General features: G+C 33.4%; 1 protein-coding gene across 6 annotated transcripts in view; it reads right to left on the bottom strand.

Moving 5' to 3' along the window:
- Positions 1 to 1,729: 1,729 nt before the first annotated feature.
- Positions 1,730 to 17,215, bottom strand: part of SNX14 (sorting nexin 14) — a 77,467-nt gene continuing 61,981 nt past the window's right edge. For 5 of the 6 annotated variants that reach the window (XM_005861519.2, XM_014535861.1, XM_014535862.1 and 2 more), the window contains 11 exons: positions 15,907 to 15,990; positions 14,030 to 14,130; positions 11,840 to 11,951; positions 9,129 to 9,169; positions 8,870 to 8,989; positions 6,984 to 7,107; positions 6,548 to 6,712; positions 6,275 to 6,370; positions 4,000 to 4,091; positions 3,111 to 3,167; positions 1,730 to 1,936 (listed from right to left, as the gene is read on the bottom strand). In XM_005861519.2, the coding sequence (XP_005861581.1) occupies positions 1,898 to 1,936; positions 3,111 to 3,167; positions 4,000 to 4,091; positions 6,275 to 6,370; positions 6,548 to 6,712; positions 6,984 to 7,107; positions 8,870 to 8,989; positions 9,129 to 9,169; positions 11,840 to 11,951; positions 14,030 to 14,130; positions 15,907 to 15,990 (1,031 nt within the window). In that variant the 3' untranslated portion in view covers positions 1,730 to 1,897. Of the gene's footprint in view, positions 1,937 to 3,110; positions 3,168 to 3,999; positions 4,092 to 6,274; positions 6,371 to 6,547; positions 6,713 to 6,983; positions 7,108 to 8,869; positions 8,990 to 9,128; positions 9,170 to 11,839; positions 11,952 to 14,029; positions 14,131 to 15,906; positions 15,991 to 17,215 lie in introns of those variants that run through there. The other variant, XM_014535864.1, reaches the window with a different exon arrangement.

Raw genomic sequence — 17,215 nt, 5'->3', positions numbered from 1 at the left:
AGGGGAAGAAGAAGGATAGATCTTTTTTTCTTTCTCTTCCCATACTCTGGCACGCAGGAGTCACCTAAGCACACCTACCGTGCTGGCACCCCGATCTTAGACTTCCCAATCTCCAGAACTGTAAAAATAAATTTCTGTTATTTAAGCCACCCATAGTCTATGGTATTTTTGTAATGGCAGCCCAAATAGACTTATACATGCATAACTTTTTTCTCATCTAAATAAACAGAATATCATAATTTAGAAGCAAGTATGTAAGGATGTCATAAATATTGCTATACTTTATTTTTCCAGTTCACATTGACATTTTAAATAATGTTCAAAATGTTATATATTTAAATGTGAAGAGGTAGTAGCCTATGGTATTTTTGTAATGGCAGCCCAAATAGACTTATACATGCATAACTTTTTTCTCATCTAAATAAACAGAATATCATAATTTAGAAGCAAGTATGTAAGGATGTCATCAATATTGCTATACTTTATTTTTCCAGTTCACATTGACATTTTAAATAATGTTCAAAATGTTATACATTTAAATGTGAAGAGGTAGTAGCCTAATTAATTTTCTACCTGTCCCTGAGAAATTACTAAATGTTTAAGGCTTAATATTAAAGCACTGATTCTCAGAAACTCATATATATTCTACAATTTTCAGGTAATTAAAAATATAATAGGGCCCTGGCCAGGTAGTTCAGTTGGTTAGAGCGTCATCCCAATCTGCCAAGGATGTGGATTCTTTACAAGGTCAGAGCCATACAAGAATTAACCACTGAATACATAAATAAGTAGAACAACAAATCCATGTTTCTCTCTCAATCTCCCTCCTTTCCTTTCTCTCTAAAAATTTTTTTTAATCAATAAAAAATATATAGATATATTTAATACTACAGATAAAATCTTTTCAAAAACTTACAACAGCTAATGATCATTTTATGAAACCTTTGAAAAAATAAGTGCATATCATTAAATGAGTTATTTTTCCAAATTATATTTCAGAGTCTCCAAATAACCCAGTTTAGTGCCTAATACATGGCTGAAACTCAATAAATATATTCTGAATGAACACTACAACCAATAACCAAACACAAAATGCTCAATCTTGAAAGGCAAATTTGTTTCAAGGAGAAAAACATAGAATGAGAAAGAATTGTAAGTAGAATTCTAAACATTGAATTTCTAAAAACAATCATTTAAATTAACTTTCCTCAAGTAATAACAGTGAATTCTACATTTTTCTTTTGGAGAGACAACTGACAACATAAACCAAAAATCTTCTTAATTTCTTATACCTATAAGCTTTTGGAATATAGTTACATCCATTCATTGAAATGTAGTTGTAACCACACAATTACAAATATCTCAGTTTTCACCCCTAAAAGGCTATAACCTGTCACTCATCCAACAAAATCAAGAAGTTCCTTGTTTGCTCTGAAAAATTCATAAAGGATGTCTTCTTTATACACAATTAACTATGTAGAAAGAGAAGAAAAAGGGGAAATAAACCTCCTAAAATGTATTAACTCTAAATAAGAAAGCAAGTATGATCTTAACCCTATTTCTCCACACTAAACATAATTATTTTCAAAATGATACAATACAAAGGTTGTCAGCCTTATCTGTTTGCCCGAAGAGGATTATGAATTATCTCTTAAAAAATGGATACAAGTGACATATATTCTAATAGAATTTAGATAACAAATGTAAAACAAAAGGCTATGAAACCAAATCACTTTTAATCATAATTAAGTTAGTCTTTATTAAAACAAAAAAATCTCAGAGACAGAATTACATGATATATACAAGAATATACAAAAGTAAAAGAAAAAACAGTATATTTCTACTACATTAGCACAGCAGAAATTTTAACTGGTTATTCTATCCCAAATCCAAATGTTTACATCCAGGACGTCACAGAGGTAACTTCCTTTTGTACCTAAAGAAAAAATAAGTCCATTTAATAAAAGACAATAAGGTTCATTTATGAACTGCCTAACAGTTCCACAATTCCAGTGTACCTAAGACACAAATATTGCCATCTCACAATCCAGGACCCCTCAGGTGATGTCGGACTGATGGTTTCAGCCCAGTCCCTGCAGGCCAGGCCAAGGGACCCCACCAGTGCAGGAATCCATGCACCGGGCCTCTAATATGCATGTAAGATCTTTGGTTAATCTCTTACCACCCTTCCCCCTCCCTGCTTCCCTCTGAGATTCATCAGTCTGTTCCAGGTTTCCATGCTTGTGCATTGAGCATCTGACCCCTGGTGGTCAGTGCGCATCATAGCTACCAGTCAAACGGTTGCTTAGGCTTTTATAAATATAGATATAACAAAGAAATTAGCTGGTATATGCCTTATGTTTTAGGGATGAGAAAAATGGCAAGGTATGGGGACAGACCTTATAAAATTTCAAACAAAGAGTTGAAGGTTTTCTGTACTCATTTCCATGTAAATTGAATATAAAATGTCCATAACTGCTACCCTGTTTTAATATACATATAATATTACTATAATGAAAGCTAATAGGTAAATAGTTCAAATCTGAATTCTTCTACTCTATGAAACTGGTATTTCAATGCTATACCAAACCCTTGAAGAGCAATTATTTCATCTGACCAAAGGGGTTAGTCAGAAAAATATAAACAGTAAAAAATAATAACTTAAATCTTTGCTCTAACCTCCAAATCCTCAAGAGTCAATATAATGATAATAATTACCATCCTTTTTTAAAATTCAGCTGCTTCAAAAATACTCAAGTCTGACTTACACAGCATTCAATGTTGCTGATGACAGCCTGGAGAACTTGGCCATTCTAGTGTTGGGACTTAACCTCACACCTTCCTCTGGAAAGACTACAGGGTATAGTGTCCCTTTCTGCTTTTAATTAGGACGGAATGAAGTTAAGGCAAAGGCTATTCAGTTCCTGCCACCAAAATCCATTCTATATTTAAGCACACTGAATAAAGAAAATACAAAGATCCATTTGTTAAGGTTGTTCATATTTAAAAGGATCATAGTCAAGGATTTTCTTAATTTTTATGGCCCTATTAAAATAAATGTCAGAGCATATGATTAATAGCAAAGAATACAATTGCTGATTTTTAGTTACCTTATTGAGCTCTGGAAACAGTTCTTGTATCACAATGTCCAGTAAAACATAAGTCAGCTAAAGCACCAAAAAAAAATTTTTTTAAGGCATTAGACCAACACATAAAAATTGAGAAACACAAAATTCAGGGCTGTGGTTACTTCTAAATGGGAAGGCAGGGAATAGAAATGACAATATAAAACAAGCACAAAAGTAGCTTCAATAGTATCAATAATGCTCTATTTTGTTTAAATATATTTTTATTGATTTCAGAAAGAAAGTGAGAGGGAGAGAGATAGAAATATCAATGATGAGAAGCACTGACCGGCTGCCTCCTGCACACTCCCTACTGGGGATCAAGCCCACAACCTGGGCATGTGCCCTTGACCAAAATCGAACCCGGGACCCTTCAGTCTGCAGGCCAATGTTCTATCTGCTGAGCCAAACTGGCTAGGACGATAATGCTCTATTCTTAAGTCCATTGTTAGATACTCATGTGTTCACATGTGGACAGTTTATTATTATGCCTCATAACTCATTTTATGTTAGATATTTTATATGTAACAAAAATTTTAAAGAAATTTTATCTGAAATTTTAAAGAAATTATGTTATCTGAAAGATGAAATTCTCAATTTTTAAATTTTTACTTTATTTCATGAAATTTCTGTATATCCCAATTTTTCTACAATGAATGTTTGTTTTAAATCAAAACAAATCATGCTAAATAAAAACAGTAATTACCTAACAAGTGTAGCACAAACAAAACACACTTTTTTCTATTTGAATGTTTGAATTATGCTGCCTTGATTTAATATAGTGTCACTTCACAGTTAATAATATACCAGGCCCCCTACTGTACCATTCACCAAACCCAGCCAACTCTAGTCAACCTGCTTTAATGAATTTTACCTGCTTGTTGAGAACTGGCTGCTGTAAGCCATCAAATAGAAGCCTGATGCTTTCATACTTGGCTTCTTCACCAATACACTTGACAATCACATCTAAACAAGAAAGCAATTTTATATTATAAAGTGACTCATCATTAACTAGTTCATAAAAGAAAATCTCCACCCTGTTTCCCGGATATTATGCAAACACTAAATCAGAATTTTCTAAACCAGGGTTTCTGCAAGGGTTCTGTGGTCAGGTTGAGAAATGAAGTATCAGGATCCTCTTTTTGGAGAGTCATAATGCACAAAGCATATTGCAAGCATATGGAATGTCACAGTAAAGAAATCTGTCTATACTATTAAGGGATAAAAGTTTGAAAATAATACATATTGTATTATTCCATTCAGGGAAAACAAAATAAAATCCTAAAATTATGTCTATACATTTGTACATATATATATAGAAATGCACAGAAAAATGTCTGTGAGAATTAACACCAACTGGTGCACACAGCTATTTCTGGAGAGTAGGAAGAGGATGGCCCCTACTTTTAATATATATTTTCATATTTGAATATCTTAATATCAAAAATGTTTAATTTAATTTTTAACATAGACTTTCCTAAATGAATATGACCATTTTGTTTCTGTACTATTTGCATAATTACTATTAACTGTCTCACAGAACAATCCTTTTAGGAAATGTTTAAACACTAATTTAGGATCTAGAAAGTGTCATGTATCACTTGTTACCCAAAAAGTCAGTCCTTATTAAAATCTCTGCTGAATGTTTTCCCCCAAACAGGAAAAGAAAATCATTCATAAGTAAACAAGTTGCTCACATATTTGTCCCTTCCCCCCAATCATCATGGAACTCTTAATGCTGCTCATAGAAAATTCTCCATTTAGGTTTGTTTCTATGAGGTAAATCTAACCCTAAGAGGCAAAGGCCAAATTTAATTTACAAGATGCATAGCAGATCCTTGATATTTTTAAGCTATGTAAGTAACCCAATATGGATCTTTTTAAATCCTCTAATTCACCAATACTACATAGAATTTCCCAGTTAATATGCATGGAGCATAACAGACAAAAATTATCCTTTCAGATCCTTCAGGAGTCACTAAGAAATGAGGAGTAAAAGGCAACAGAATAACATGCTAAGCTTACTCACTAGCTAAATTACTCCTTCCCAAATGAAAGTCTTCAAGTAGATGTGATTCAATTATGCCTCAGCAAAATAACAAATTATTACATTCATTGGCTTTCCATGTTGTTCCTGAATAGCAAAACTAACACTGTTAAAACCATGAATGCTATATCATATTATGAAACAGGTAATAAATTATTTCATCATTTACCTACAGAAGATTTACTCAAAAATAGCTTTTGTTCACTTTTACATTCAGACCAGGGATTTAACTTAATTGTCCTCACACAGAGTAGCAGAACTACTATTCTGGGACTAATTTTTCAATGATGAGAATTCTGTAAGGTACAGTCCTAAGCCCTCTTGAATTCCTTCTCTATATTTTCTTCCAGGGTATTATTATCCCTCACACGTGACTCCCATGTCTCTGTCCTAGTACCATCATTCCTCTAATTCCCAAACTTGGACAGCTAAATGCTTACTGCTAGCCATTTCCTCCTGAATAATGTACAGGCACTTCACACTTAAAATGTCCTAAACCAAGTATCCTCTGCTTTGACCCCTTGACATTTTTTCCTTGTATTTCCCATCTCAGTAAGAGGTGACTACCATTCACTTACTTGGTGGCCTGAGCCTACCTCCTTTACGGGAGAGGTGATCATCCTTTCCCTTTGAGACACATGACTCTATTCACATGTATGTTTTGACTGCATGTCTGTCTTCCTGCTAGACTTGAGCTATCCAAGTATATTTTTTTATCCCTTTCATTCTGCACAGTGTCTGGCACATGTAAGGTGTTCAATAAATTTGGAATGAATTTTGATTTTTTAGTCATACACACTAGCATAGCTCTTCTCATGGTAGAGTGGACAGCAGGACTCCAACTGTCCCACTAACTACTCTGATTATAAGATATTACCAAAAGAATCTGTCTATTTGTGTGCATGGAAATAGCCTTGTCTTAAAGTTCTTAGTGCTATCATCATAAAACCAAATTTTATTTAACGAATGAATGAATTTTAATTGGCCCTTAGAACTATTTCTAAAATGAAAACTCAGAGTAAAAATTAGCTTTAAATAATTACTATACATTTCACCTCAAAGTGGTGTTTATCTATATTAAACTACTTCTTAAATATTACACCTGGAATGTAATTCATCATTTCGTCGAAAGTCTGTTTTGCTCGTTTTTGCTTGTCTTGGAGAGAGCGAGGTTCAGTGTTTTCACAGAATACAGCATCTAAAAAGAGAAAAATAAATATTTGCTGGAATTTTCACTTATCTTACACAAAGTATTTATTTCCTCATAGTAGAGAAACTAATAAACCAAATAAAAACAAGACTTCTCACACTTTTAGATCTGATTGAAATCATTAAGAGCACACAAAACATAAAACAAACATGAGAAAATACAAACCTCTGAGAAGTGTTATAAGTGAGACCAAACGGTGCTCCTGAAATAACTGTTGTAGTTTACAGTGAATATAGTAGTCAGTATACATTTCCAGGGTGTTTTTAAAGAGGATTCGAGTTCCCATTAAGAGATGATGAAGCCAGTCAGGAACTTGGAAAACCACTCGTCCTGAAAGGATCACATGGAATATTTCATTTAAGATATATATATATTTTAACATTTTCCGATATAAAAAACACAAATGGTCAATATTTTATTTGTTAACACTAGTAAACTTCAATATGTCCAAGGCCAATTGTATTGAATTCTTAAAAGAAAGTAATTTCAATTTTTAAAAATATTATAACAGGGCAATACTTAAGAGCATTAATTTGCATCACATAAGAAATATAAATCATGAATGAAAAACAGATTTTAATAGTAACCACATCCGTCTTACCTACGTACATCAGGTAATCATAAACTCCTTCTACAGTCATCATCTCCATAAAATAATTCTTATTTTGCTTTCTTTCTGTATTCTCAGCACGGTTTGCATTATTCTTAAACAGGTCATTGAAAAGCTAAAGTAAAAGTTGAAATAATAAAGAGATAAGACTTTGATTAATGTGAAAAAAAACAAGATACGAAGAATTATGAATGAGGGAATTCAACTAAATCTTAACCCTACTTACCCTTAAACTATGTAAAAAGTATCTATTCTCAATAATAATAAAATAGCAGATATTAAGGAACTAAAAAAAGTTAGACAGAAAAGATCAATAATGCCAAAGGACAAAACCTTTGGCAAGACTGATGAAAAAAGATAAGAAAAAGAAGACACAAATAAAAGGGGACATAACTCATGATGTCAGAGAAAATAAAAAGAATATTATTGACAACTTTAGGCCAAAAGATTTTCAACTTTAGATAAAATGAAAAATTCGCTGAAAAATATAACCTATCAAAAATTAATTCATAAAATAATAAACCTAGAGATTATAATCATTAACAAAATTAAATCTAGTTGTAAAAAAAAAATGTTCCTACGAACAAAACTCAAGGTCTAGATGACTTTACCAACAAATTCTATCAATTATTTAAAAAACTAATAATTCTAATAATTCTACCAGCTAAAAGAAAAAGGTTAATCTAACTCAATACCAAAACCTGACAAGGATAGGATAAACAAAAATGTAAACTTCCTAAACCCCATAAAGGATATCTATGAAAAATGTACTATTTCATGGTGAAACACTGAAATCACTTCCTTTATATAGCAGATCCTAGCCATAATTGAAATAAAACCTGCCATCATTTGCAGATAAGTCTGTAAATCTAAAAGCATTCATAAATATATTACTAAACTTAATACAAGTCTTGCAAAATTACTGAATTAAAAATCAATACACAAAAATCAACTCTATTTCTGTTTACCAACAATAAAGTTATAGTAACAACAAAAATGAAGGTGTTTTGGGAGAGAAGATGGTCCCGAGGCTGGGCCCTACTCTGATACTAAACTGAGCTACTTACAGATAGGGAATATATATTCCCAGTGCCTAACACTCAATAGTAAGCACACAATAAAATATTTGTTTAATGAATAGATAAGATACTTTATAAACTATTAACATTAGTAATACCATCAAATAAACATAAATACATTCTAGCAAGTAACTTCTTGATTATTGGAAGTTGGTGATTTATAACCTCAGAAAACCACTTTTAAAAAAATCGCCCAGCCCTGGCTGGTTTTCTCAGTGGTTAGAGCATCAGCTCTTGGACCAAAGAGTCATGGGTTCAATTCCCTGTCAAGGGCACGTACCTCAGTTGCAGGTTCATTCCCCAGCCCCAGTAGAGGTGTGTGTGTGAGGCAACCAGTCGATGTGTCTCTCTCACAGCGATGTTTCTCTCTCCTCTCTCCTCTCTCTCCTCTCTCTCTCTCTCTCTCTCTCTCTCTCTCTCTCTTTCTCTCTCCTCCCCTACCCTCCCTCCCTTCCACACACTCTCTCTCTCTCTCTCTCTCTCTCTCTCCTCCCCTATCCTCCCTCCCTTCCACACTCTCTCTAAAAGTCAATGGAAAAAATATCCTCGGATGAGTATAAAAAAAAAATCCCCCAAATATAGTAATGGTAGAAGTCTGCAAATAAAGAAATATTTAACCTGTTAAAGAAATAACCAAGCAACTATTCATAATACCCTCCTTACACTGTATAACTGATCTCCATATGAAAAAATTAAAAGTCCTATCCATTTCATTAACACAGGATTCTCCCTATAATAGAAAAGTCATCTTAAGTAAGACAACTTCAGACTTATGGCTCTTTAAGGTAATGTTCATACCTTCTTGTTGTTTTCTGAAGTAGGGCTGAGAATGGTCAGTTCTGGTTTACATGGCTTAGGCTTTGGAGATTCACAGGAATTAATGAAATTCATGATGAAAGGTTCCAAATGCTGACCTTTCTGTGGTAAGACAGAGATCGCAGTATGAAAATCAAAAATTAAGATTATGATTTTCAATATCACACAGCCCATTAAGATGTATTAATATTTAAATATGCTTTTAACTATATTATAGAATACACATAAATTAGTTATTTACCTCTTTCATTAGTTTTCCAGGAACAGATTTTATAATTTTCCCTGCAATTAAAAGTAAAATATTAATTTTATGAAGGGATAATATACATTGTAATTGTTTATATGAATACTTCACTAGGTAATTTTAAATACTCACCTGCCAAGTAAAAAGTAAAATAGTAAGAAATATGTATAATTGCCCACTTCACACTTAACAGAAATCTACAATAACTATGGTATACTTAACTATTTATAGATACAACATTTGGAATTTATTGTAAAATAATCCAATTGGGGTTGGGGGTGGAGAAAGAGACAGAACAAGCAAAGTGTCGATAACTGTTGAAATAAAGTAGAGAGTTCATTCAAATTTCTCTACTTTTGTGTATATATTAAATTTTCCATAAAAAAGGTTTTCATCCCTAACCGGTTTGGCTCAGTAGATAGAGCGTAGGCCTGCGGACTGAAGGGTCCCAGGTTCGATTCCAGTCCAGGCATGTATCTTGGTTGCGGGCACATCCCCAGTCAGGGGTGTGCAGGAGGCAGCTGATCGATGTTACTCTCTCATCAATGTTTCTAGCTCTCTATCTCTCTCCCTTCCTCTCTGTAAAAAAAAATCAATAAAATATATTTTTTTAAATGTTTTTCAAAAGATTTTAAACAATGGTGAATATATAAAGGTATATAAAAGTATACAAAAGTTCGTCAAAAGAAAAAAGTTTTAAAATTGCTACATTTAAATTGGCTATTTGAGTAGCCTATATTCAACATTTTCAATTAAGTACACTCTAATCCTGTTTAACCAAAATTTCTTCTTGATTTTATCTCTAGGTTCCCTTGTTATAAAATATCAAATTTCTTAAGATTTTCTCAAGCATTTAGAAATGACTGTAAAAATAAGTCAAAGTTGATAAATAGCACTTAAATTTCTTTCAGTTCAATTTAGAAAAAAGTAGACTTATGGCAATAGGGAGAGCGATAATAATAGAAATTAAAAATTGAAATTGTTTTATGACATGCAAACCACCCAACCATCCAATCAGGCTATTTCTCTTTGGTACCCCCATAAGCCACTCCTCCCTCTTAGAATTTCCAAATGTCATTAAATTACAGGGCTTCATTCTATGCTTTTCTCTCTAGTACATGCTCTTCTTGAGCCAAATGATTTGCTCAATCTTATTTTAAATAACATTCAAATCTACTCCTTGCCTATCTCTTGGCCTCTCCTGCCTTATAAAACATCAATTAAATTCTATAAACTCAGCAAGTTCAGAACTGCTCTTAATTTATTCCCTGTATCAGCAAGTAACAGCATTCATCCAGTTGTTTAAATAGAAACCTGGTTTCGCTTTGAATATTTCTTCTCCTTCAGTCAAACCTTCAGTAACCAGGTCTACCCAATTCTATCCCCTCTACTATTTCCCCTGATAAGAAGAAACCTCAAACACACACACATACTAAATATGTTGGCTCAACTAAATATATTCATTTGGAGAGATAGAAATACAGATAAAAGCTAAATGCCTACTTGTAATTTAATTCCTTTAGGTCTATATAGACTTAAGATTGCATTATGTAAAATATATTGAGAAATACTTCTTTTCTTCCATTAGTATCTTTAACAATTTTATTTAAACTTTTCCAGATTATATTAGCTTGGTTTATATTTAACTTTATATAAAAGAAATCATGCTATATATATTATTTTGTGCCTTGCTTCTTTAATTCAATATGTTTTTAAGATTATCGACACTGCTGCAAGCTACATGCTATAGGTATTCATTGCTATAGGTATTCCTTTTATGAATCTACCATAATTTATCTGTCCATTCTATTGCTGATGAACATTTGTATTACTTCCATTTTGGGCTATTATAAACAATGCTGCTATGAACATTCTTAAATATGAATATACTAGAGGCCAGGTGCACAGATAGGGTCCCTAGGCCTGGCTGCCGATCAGGGCCGATCAGGGCCTTTTGGCTGCCGGTTGGGGCCTTCCTTCATTCCGCACTGCACCCTGGTGGTCAGCACACATCATAGCGAGCAATCACAGGGACAATTTGCATATTAGGCTTTTATATATATAATATGTAGATGAGTATATATCACAGAGAGGAACTGCTGGGTCATTTAGTTTTATCATTTAACTTTTTTCAAGTGGTTTCCAATTTATATTCCTACTAACAGTGTATAAGAAGTCCTTCATTACATAAACCCTTTTTCTAAATTAATCTGAAAATGCTGATTATTTTATGTTTATCCTCTTATATATCAGTAAAGATAGTGCTACGACATATGTCTGATATTTTGCTGCCTATGGATTCTTCTAAGATTTTTATGGTTTCCCCTTTTTACGTTTAAGTCCTCTAGAAGCCCAGTGCACAAAATTCATGCACGGGTAGGGTCCCTGCTGGCTGCCGGTTGGGGCCTTCCTTCATTCCGCACTGCACCCTGGTGGTCAGCACACATCATAGCGAGCAATCACAGGGACAATTTGCATATTAGGCTTATATATATATATATAATATGTAGATGAGTATATATCACAGAGAGGAACTGCTGGGTCATTTAGTTTTATCATTTAACTTTTTTCAAGTGGTTTCCAATTTATATTCCTACTAACAGTGTATAAGAAGTCCTTCATTACATAAACCCTTTTTCTAAATTAATCTGAAAATGCTGATTATTTTATGTTTATCCTCTTATATATGATTCTCTACTTCAACTTACCAAGATTTACATCTGGTAGTATCTTATCAAGAAATTGTGTTTCTCCACCATTGGGGGAGAGGAAATCTGCCAGAAGTTGACTATTGCTCAGCTCTGGATGCTGCAGAAGTTTCTTGAATGAACAAAATAAGAAAAAAGTTTAAATATCTAGAAGGATAATCAAAACTATTTTAAACCAAGAAAGCAATTTTAAATCCTCAAAAGCTATTTAATATTCAGAATAATAATAAAACTAGAGCCCGGCTGGCATGGCTCGGTGGTTCAGCATCAACCTATGAACCAGGAAGTCACAGGTTCGATTCCCAGTCAGGGCACATGCCTGGGTTGGCAGGCCCAATCCCCAGTAGGGGGGGGGCCAGGAGGGGGCCAATCCAGGATTCTCTCTCATCATGGATATTTCTAGCTCTTTCTCTCCCTTCCTCTCTGAAATCAATAAAAATATATTAAAAATAATAGTAAAACTATATTTATAGAAAGAACAGTATCATATAGCAGATAAGCCCTCAACCTACAGTCAGACATGAATGGGTTTTAATTCTGATTCTTCTATGTGTTAACTTGGTGTCCCTAGAAAAGTTCCTAAATTGCCTAAGAGTCAGTTACTGCATGCATAAAATGAAAAATAACACTACCTACTTTATAATGTTGTTATATAAAGCATTTAGAACCTACCTGATACACAGGAAGGAAAATTAAACATTAGCTAATATTATTTCTCAGTTTTTCAACTATAACACAATTATTACAATATCATACAACTATCTTGATAATTAAAAGAAGTTGGCATAAAGAAGTTAGCAAAAACTAAATGTAGAAATGTGAAATAACTTGGAAAATCTGTTGTCTAGTCTTCTTGTAACACTATATTCTTACAAGACATACTGACTTGTAAGAATATAGCCAAAACTTTAAAGCCAAAACTAACCCAATCTTGCCTAATATTCAGTTTTGTAACTACAAAAGAGTCACAAAACTTAATGAGCACAAATCTACAGGGTCGGGCAAAAGTAGGTGTACAGTTGTAAGTACACAAAACAGTTTATTCTTGTATTATTATTTATTAATTATTGTATCATTTTCCATAGAACTGTAAACCTACTTTTACCCCACCTTGTATTAGATAAAGTACCAATAATGTAACTTTTAACTCCATATTACCAGAAAATATTTCTTCTAGAATGAGGTACTCTAGAGTTCTTAGAAAGAAGTAATTGGTTCAATAATGAGTTAATGATATCAGTAAAGACACAGGTTAACACTATGTGTTGTGTTCAGATATCCTTGTAGTAAATAGTTAATTCATATTTCAATTGTTATACCACCAAAAGAATTATATAAAAAATGCTTTCTGAGTTAAAGTATTCAACAGTTCAAATACAGAAAATAAAATTTAAATACCTCTTTATACTGTTGAATATTTTTATTTTATCAAGTACTTATTTTTGGCTATAAGGTAACCAAATTTAACTGAGTTAACACTTAATAAAAACTACAAAATTGCATGTCCAAATAAGAAAGCTGTTTTAAAAAAATAAAACAGAAATATCCACTCTGGTATTATGCACTTGATTAAAGAAAGATGGTTATTAATTTTAGAGAAGTCTCAAGCAAGTAACTTTTAAGCTGAATGTACCAATAATGAAAAAAAATATACCAATTGCATTGTTTACATAACACAATGATTACACACTGAGAAAAATAGAATTCACTTCCAAGTGGTAAATAGTAGAGTCAAGATATCCCAAGAAACTGGAAAAACACCTTCAAATTTAAAAAGGAAAAGAATTAAGGAATAAACAGGAGGGAAGATTCTGAAGTTCAGAAAGTGCTGAACAAAAAATCAAAGAATAAGACAAAAATAACAAAAACTATTTTGTATTCTTAGAATGTATTTAATCTTTTACACCAAAGTTTTTGCTTCTTTACTTTAACTTCCCACACCAAAACTAAGCCTAACATAAGACTTTCTTTCCTTTAGGAAAATATCTGGTATTTCATTAGTTATAAATTTTTTCAAAATATACTCTTGACAATAATTCATCTTCACATAAAAAATTTAAATAAAAGAATTTTATAAATCGACATTGATGAGTATTTGTAAAGCAAAGCATATATATACAAGAGAAAAAAAGACAAATCAGAGAATGCTATAATTAGCAGGCAATGTTCTAAATTAAGTTGGTGCTATACCTGTAAATATTCTTGAAATTCTTCTCTCTTTGACTTTAAGAACTCATAATTTTTGGGACCAATGATTCTCTTGGAAGGAAGCTGGGCATCAGGAAATGTGCCTGAAATATTAATAAATTTATTTCATTAATAAATATGAAAGTTATTACTATATTCTGCTACTACTTTAAAAACCTAATTTATAATATACTACAACAAATTAATATCCACAATGCTGCCTTGTAGAGATGTGTCATTATCCTTTAAAAGGCAAAACCAGAGAGCATAGAAATTCAAACCAAAGAACTTGAGTCTACTGATATCCAAAATATCACCACTCTTTTACCAACACAGATATATTTAACCTTCTATATTAGTTTTTTTTTTTAAAGATTCAAAAAATTATCATGAGATTATTTTGAAATCAGTGGAATTTTACTAGACAAAATCTTACTAAAGAAATACCTTTTCTCTCATGGGAAAAAAATTATATTGCCAATGCCATATAAGGTTAAAAACAAAATTTAAAAACCATGGATGTACTTCCTCAGACAGGGCTGACTTTGGAAATTTTAGTACCAAAAGGGAAAAATATTGCTGGGAATCCAACTTTGATTAATCTTGGATTTTAAAGTATGAAGATAAATGATCTTCTCTCAACTCTAAACCAAAGGAAAAGTTCTCAGAGAAAGAACAAGACAAGGACAGCATTGCATGAGATTGGCAGAGACAAAGAGAAAATAATTTAAAGATAAGTACAACATCAAAATGTAGGCAAAAAGTATGGAGTGGAACCCTGCATTTTTTTTTTAGCTTCCTATAATCTCTTTATCATGGGATTTGCTCTTATAATAGGGTAAAGAAGGTTCCCTGCCCTTCTCAATTTAGAACCAACCTGATTTTGGATCAGGGGACATTACACAGAGTTTTTCTAAAATAAAAGAATTCAGAATACATAAATCAAACCCACCAACCTGCATACAAAATGATTGGAAATACTTCATAATTATATCCCTGCTATTTACTAATATAAGTGGGTAGATAGGAGAGACTGGGAGGGGAGAAGAACAAAAAAGGAAAAATGCTCCCCCTTTCTGGTTGATCTATTCTCAAAAGAAGCATTCATCTACAAGTTTGGTTTCCATGTCTAAATACAAAAGCTAAATTAAGACATTTGCCAGATATTTGGCCCTGGCTGGGTGGTTCAGTTGGTTGGAGCATCATCCTTTACACCAAAAAACATTTGCCATGATGCACAGTAAACATGTCTACCAAGAAAGGTAATGGTAAAATAAGAACAACTCTGAAATGCCTGGTTTAAATTATCCACACATCAAGTTAAACAAAAATCAAATTGGAAAGAGAACCTTTTCTAAGACATAATTTAAAAACAGCTATATTTTACATTTTAATATTATTATTTGAAAAGCAATTTATGTGCACTGTAAAAATTTGTAAAATAGCCGTAGCTGGTTAGGCTCAATGGATAGCCCACGGACTGAAGGGTTCTGTGTTTAATTCTGGTCAAGAGCACGTATCTTGGTTGCAGGCTCAATCCCTGGCCCTTGCGTGCAGGAGGCAACCAATTGATGAGTCTCTCTCACATCGATGTTTCTCTCCCTCTATCTCCCCCACTCCCTTCCATTCTCTCTAAATATCAATGGAAAAATATCCTCAGGTGAGGATTAACAAAAAAATAACATAACAACAACAAATTAGTAAAATATAAACAAGCAGAACTAAGATAAAAACAGGATGCCCTATTATCAAATGTACATAGGTGTCACTGTTACATTTCCTTGTTACTATTACTTAAAATTAAAAAATTAATCTGGCTCAACAACTTCCAAGAAAGCTAAGGCTGAAATGTAATGTTTTATACAAAAAGAACAACATACCATGAAATTCTGTTAGTTTTGATTCAAGTACATAGAATTCAAGATATCTTCTATAGACAGACCAATGTTCAGGCTCATGCCCAACTGTAAATTGAATGAACATACCCTGAGTAATAAATCATTTTATAAACCATTATTATTAATAGAATGCAGTATTTAAAACGTTAAGTATACAGAGTTGGAAATTATTCCAGTCTTAATAATTTATTATTTCGTGTTATCACTCTATTAATGTATTTTATCCCATATTTTAATTTTAAATTATTTAGAAAACTTTGATAATTTCACCTATTTATGAAGTTATCTCAATAATAAATATATTTTCTGCAACAGAATCATAGAGCTGACAGCAACTTCAAAAAATTATTCAGCCCTGACTGGTTTGGCTCAGTGGATAGAGCGTTGGCCCACGGACTGGGGGGTTCCGGGTTCAATTCCGGTCAGGGGCGTGTGCCTTGGCTGCGGGCATATCTCCGGTGGGGTTGTGCATGAGGCGGCTGATCAATGCTTCTCTCTCATCAATGTTTCTAACTCTCTCTCTCTCCCTCTCCCTTCCTCTCTGTAAAAAACCAATAAAATATATTTTAAAAAAATTATTCAATTATGATTATTTTTTAAATTTCACAAAAATGATGTATTTCATAAAAAATTTATAGTCAATTTTAGGTATCACAAATATTTACTAATTATACAGTACTAGAGGCCAGGATTACGAAATTCATGAACTCAGGAGGGGTCCCTCAGCCCGGATTGTGAGAGGGCCAGGCCGAGGGACCCCAGTGGTGCATGATCAGGGCTTGGGAGGGACATGGGAAGTTGGCCAGCCAGGGAGGGACCGTGGGAGGTCTCCAGGGTGTGTCCGGCCCATCTCGCTCAGTCCCAATTGGCCAGACCCAGCAGCAAGCTAATTTACCCGTCAGAGCATCTGCCACCTGGTGGTCAGTGCACGTCATAGCAAGCGGTTGAATGGCCTTAGCATATCATTAACATATTACGCTTTGATTGATTGAATGGCCGACCGGATGACCAGACACTTAGCATATTAGGCTTTTAGTATATAGGATAGAACAGCACTATCCTATATAATAAAGAGGTAATATGCAAATTGACCATCATGCCCTCACAATCTGGCTGCCTACGACCAGGCCAGCAGGGGGGTTAGTGAGGGATGACCAAACAACTGAACAAGCAGGCTGCATGGGGTGACCAGGCCGGCGGGGGGCGGAGGGGGGGTGGTTAGTGAGGGACGACCAAACGACTGAACAAGCAGGCTGCATGGGGCAACCAGACTGGCGGGGGGGTTAGTGAG

Source organism: Myotis brandtii, unplaced genomic scaffold (assembly GCF_000412655.1).
Source record: "Myotis brandtii unplaced genomic scaffold, ASM41265v1 scaffold153, whole genome shotgun sequence".
NCBI classification, from domain to species: Eukaryota; Metazoa; Chordata; class Mammalia; order Chiroptera; family Vespertilionidae; genus Myotis; species Myotis brandtii.
This window is presented reverse-complemented; position numbering and strand designations above follow the sequence as displayed.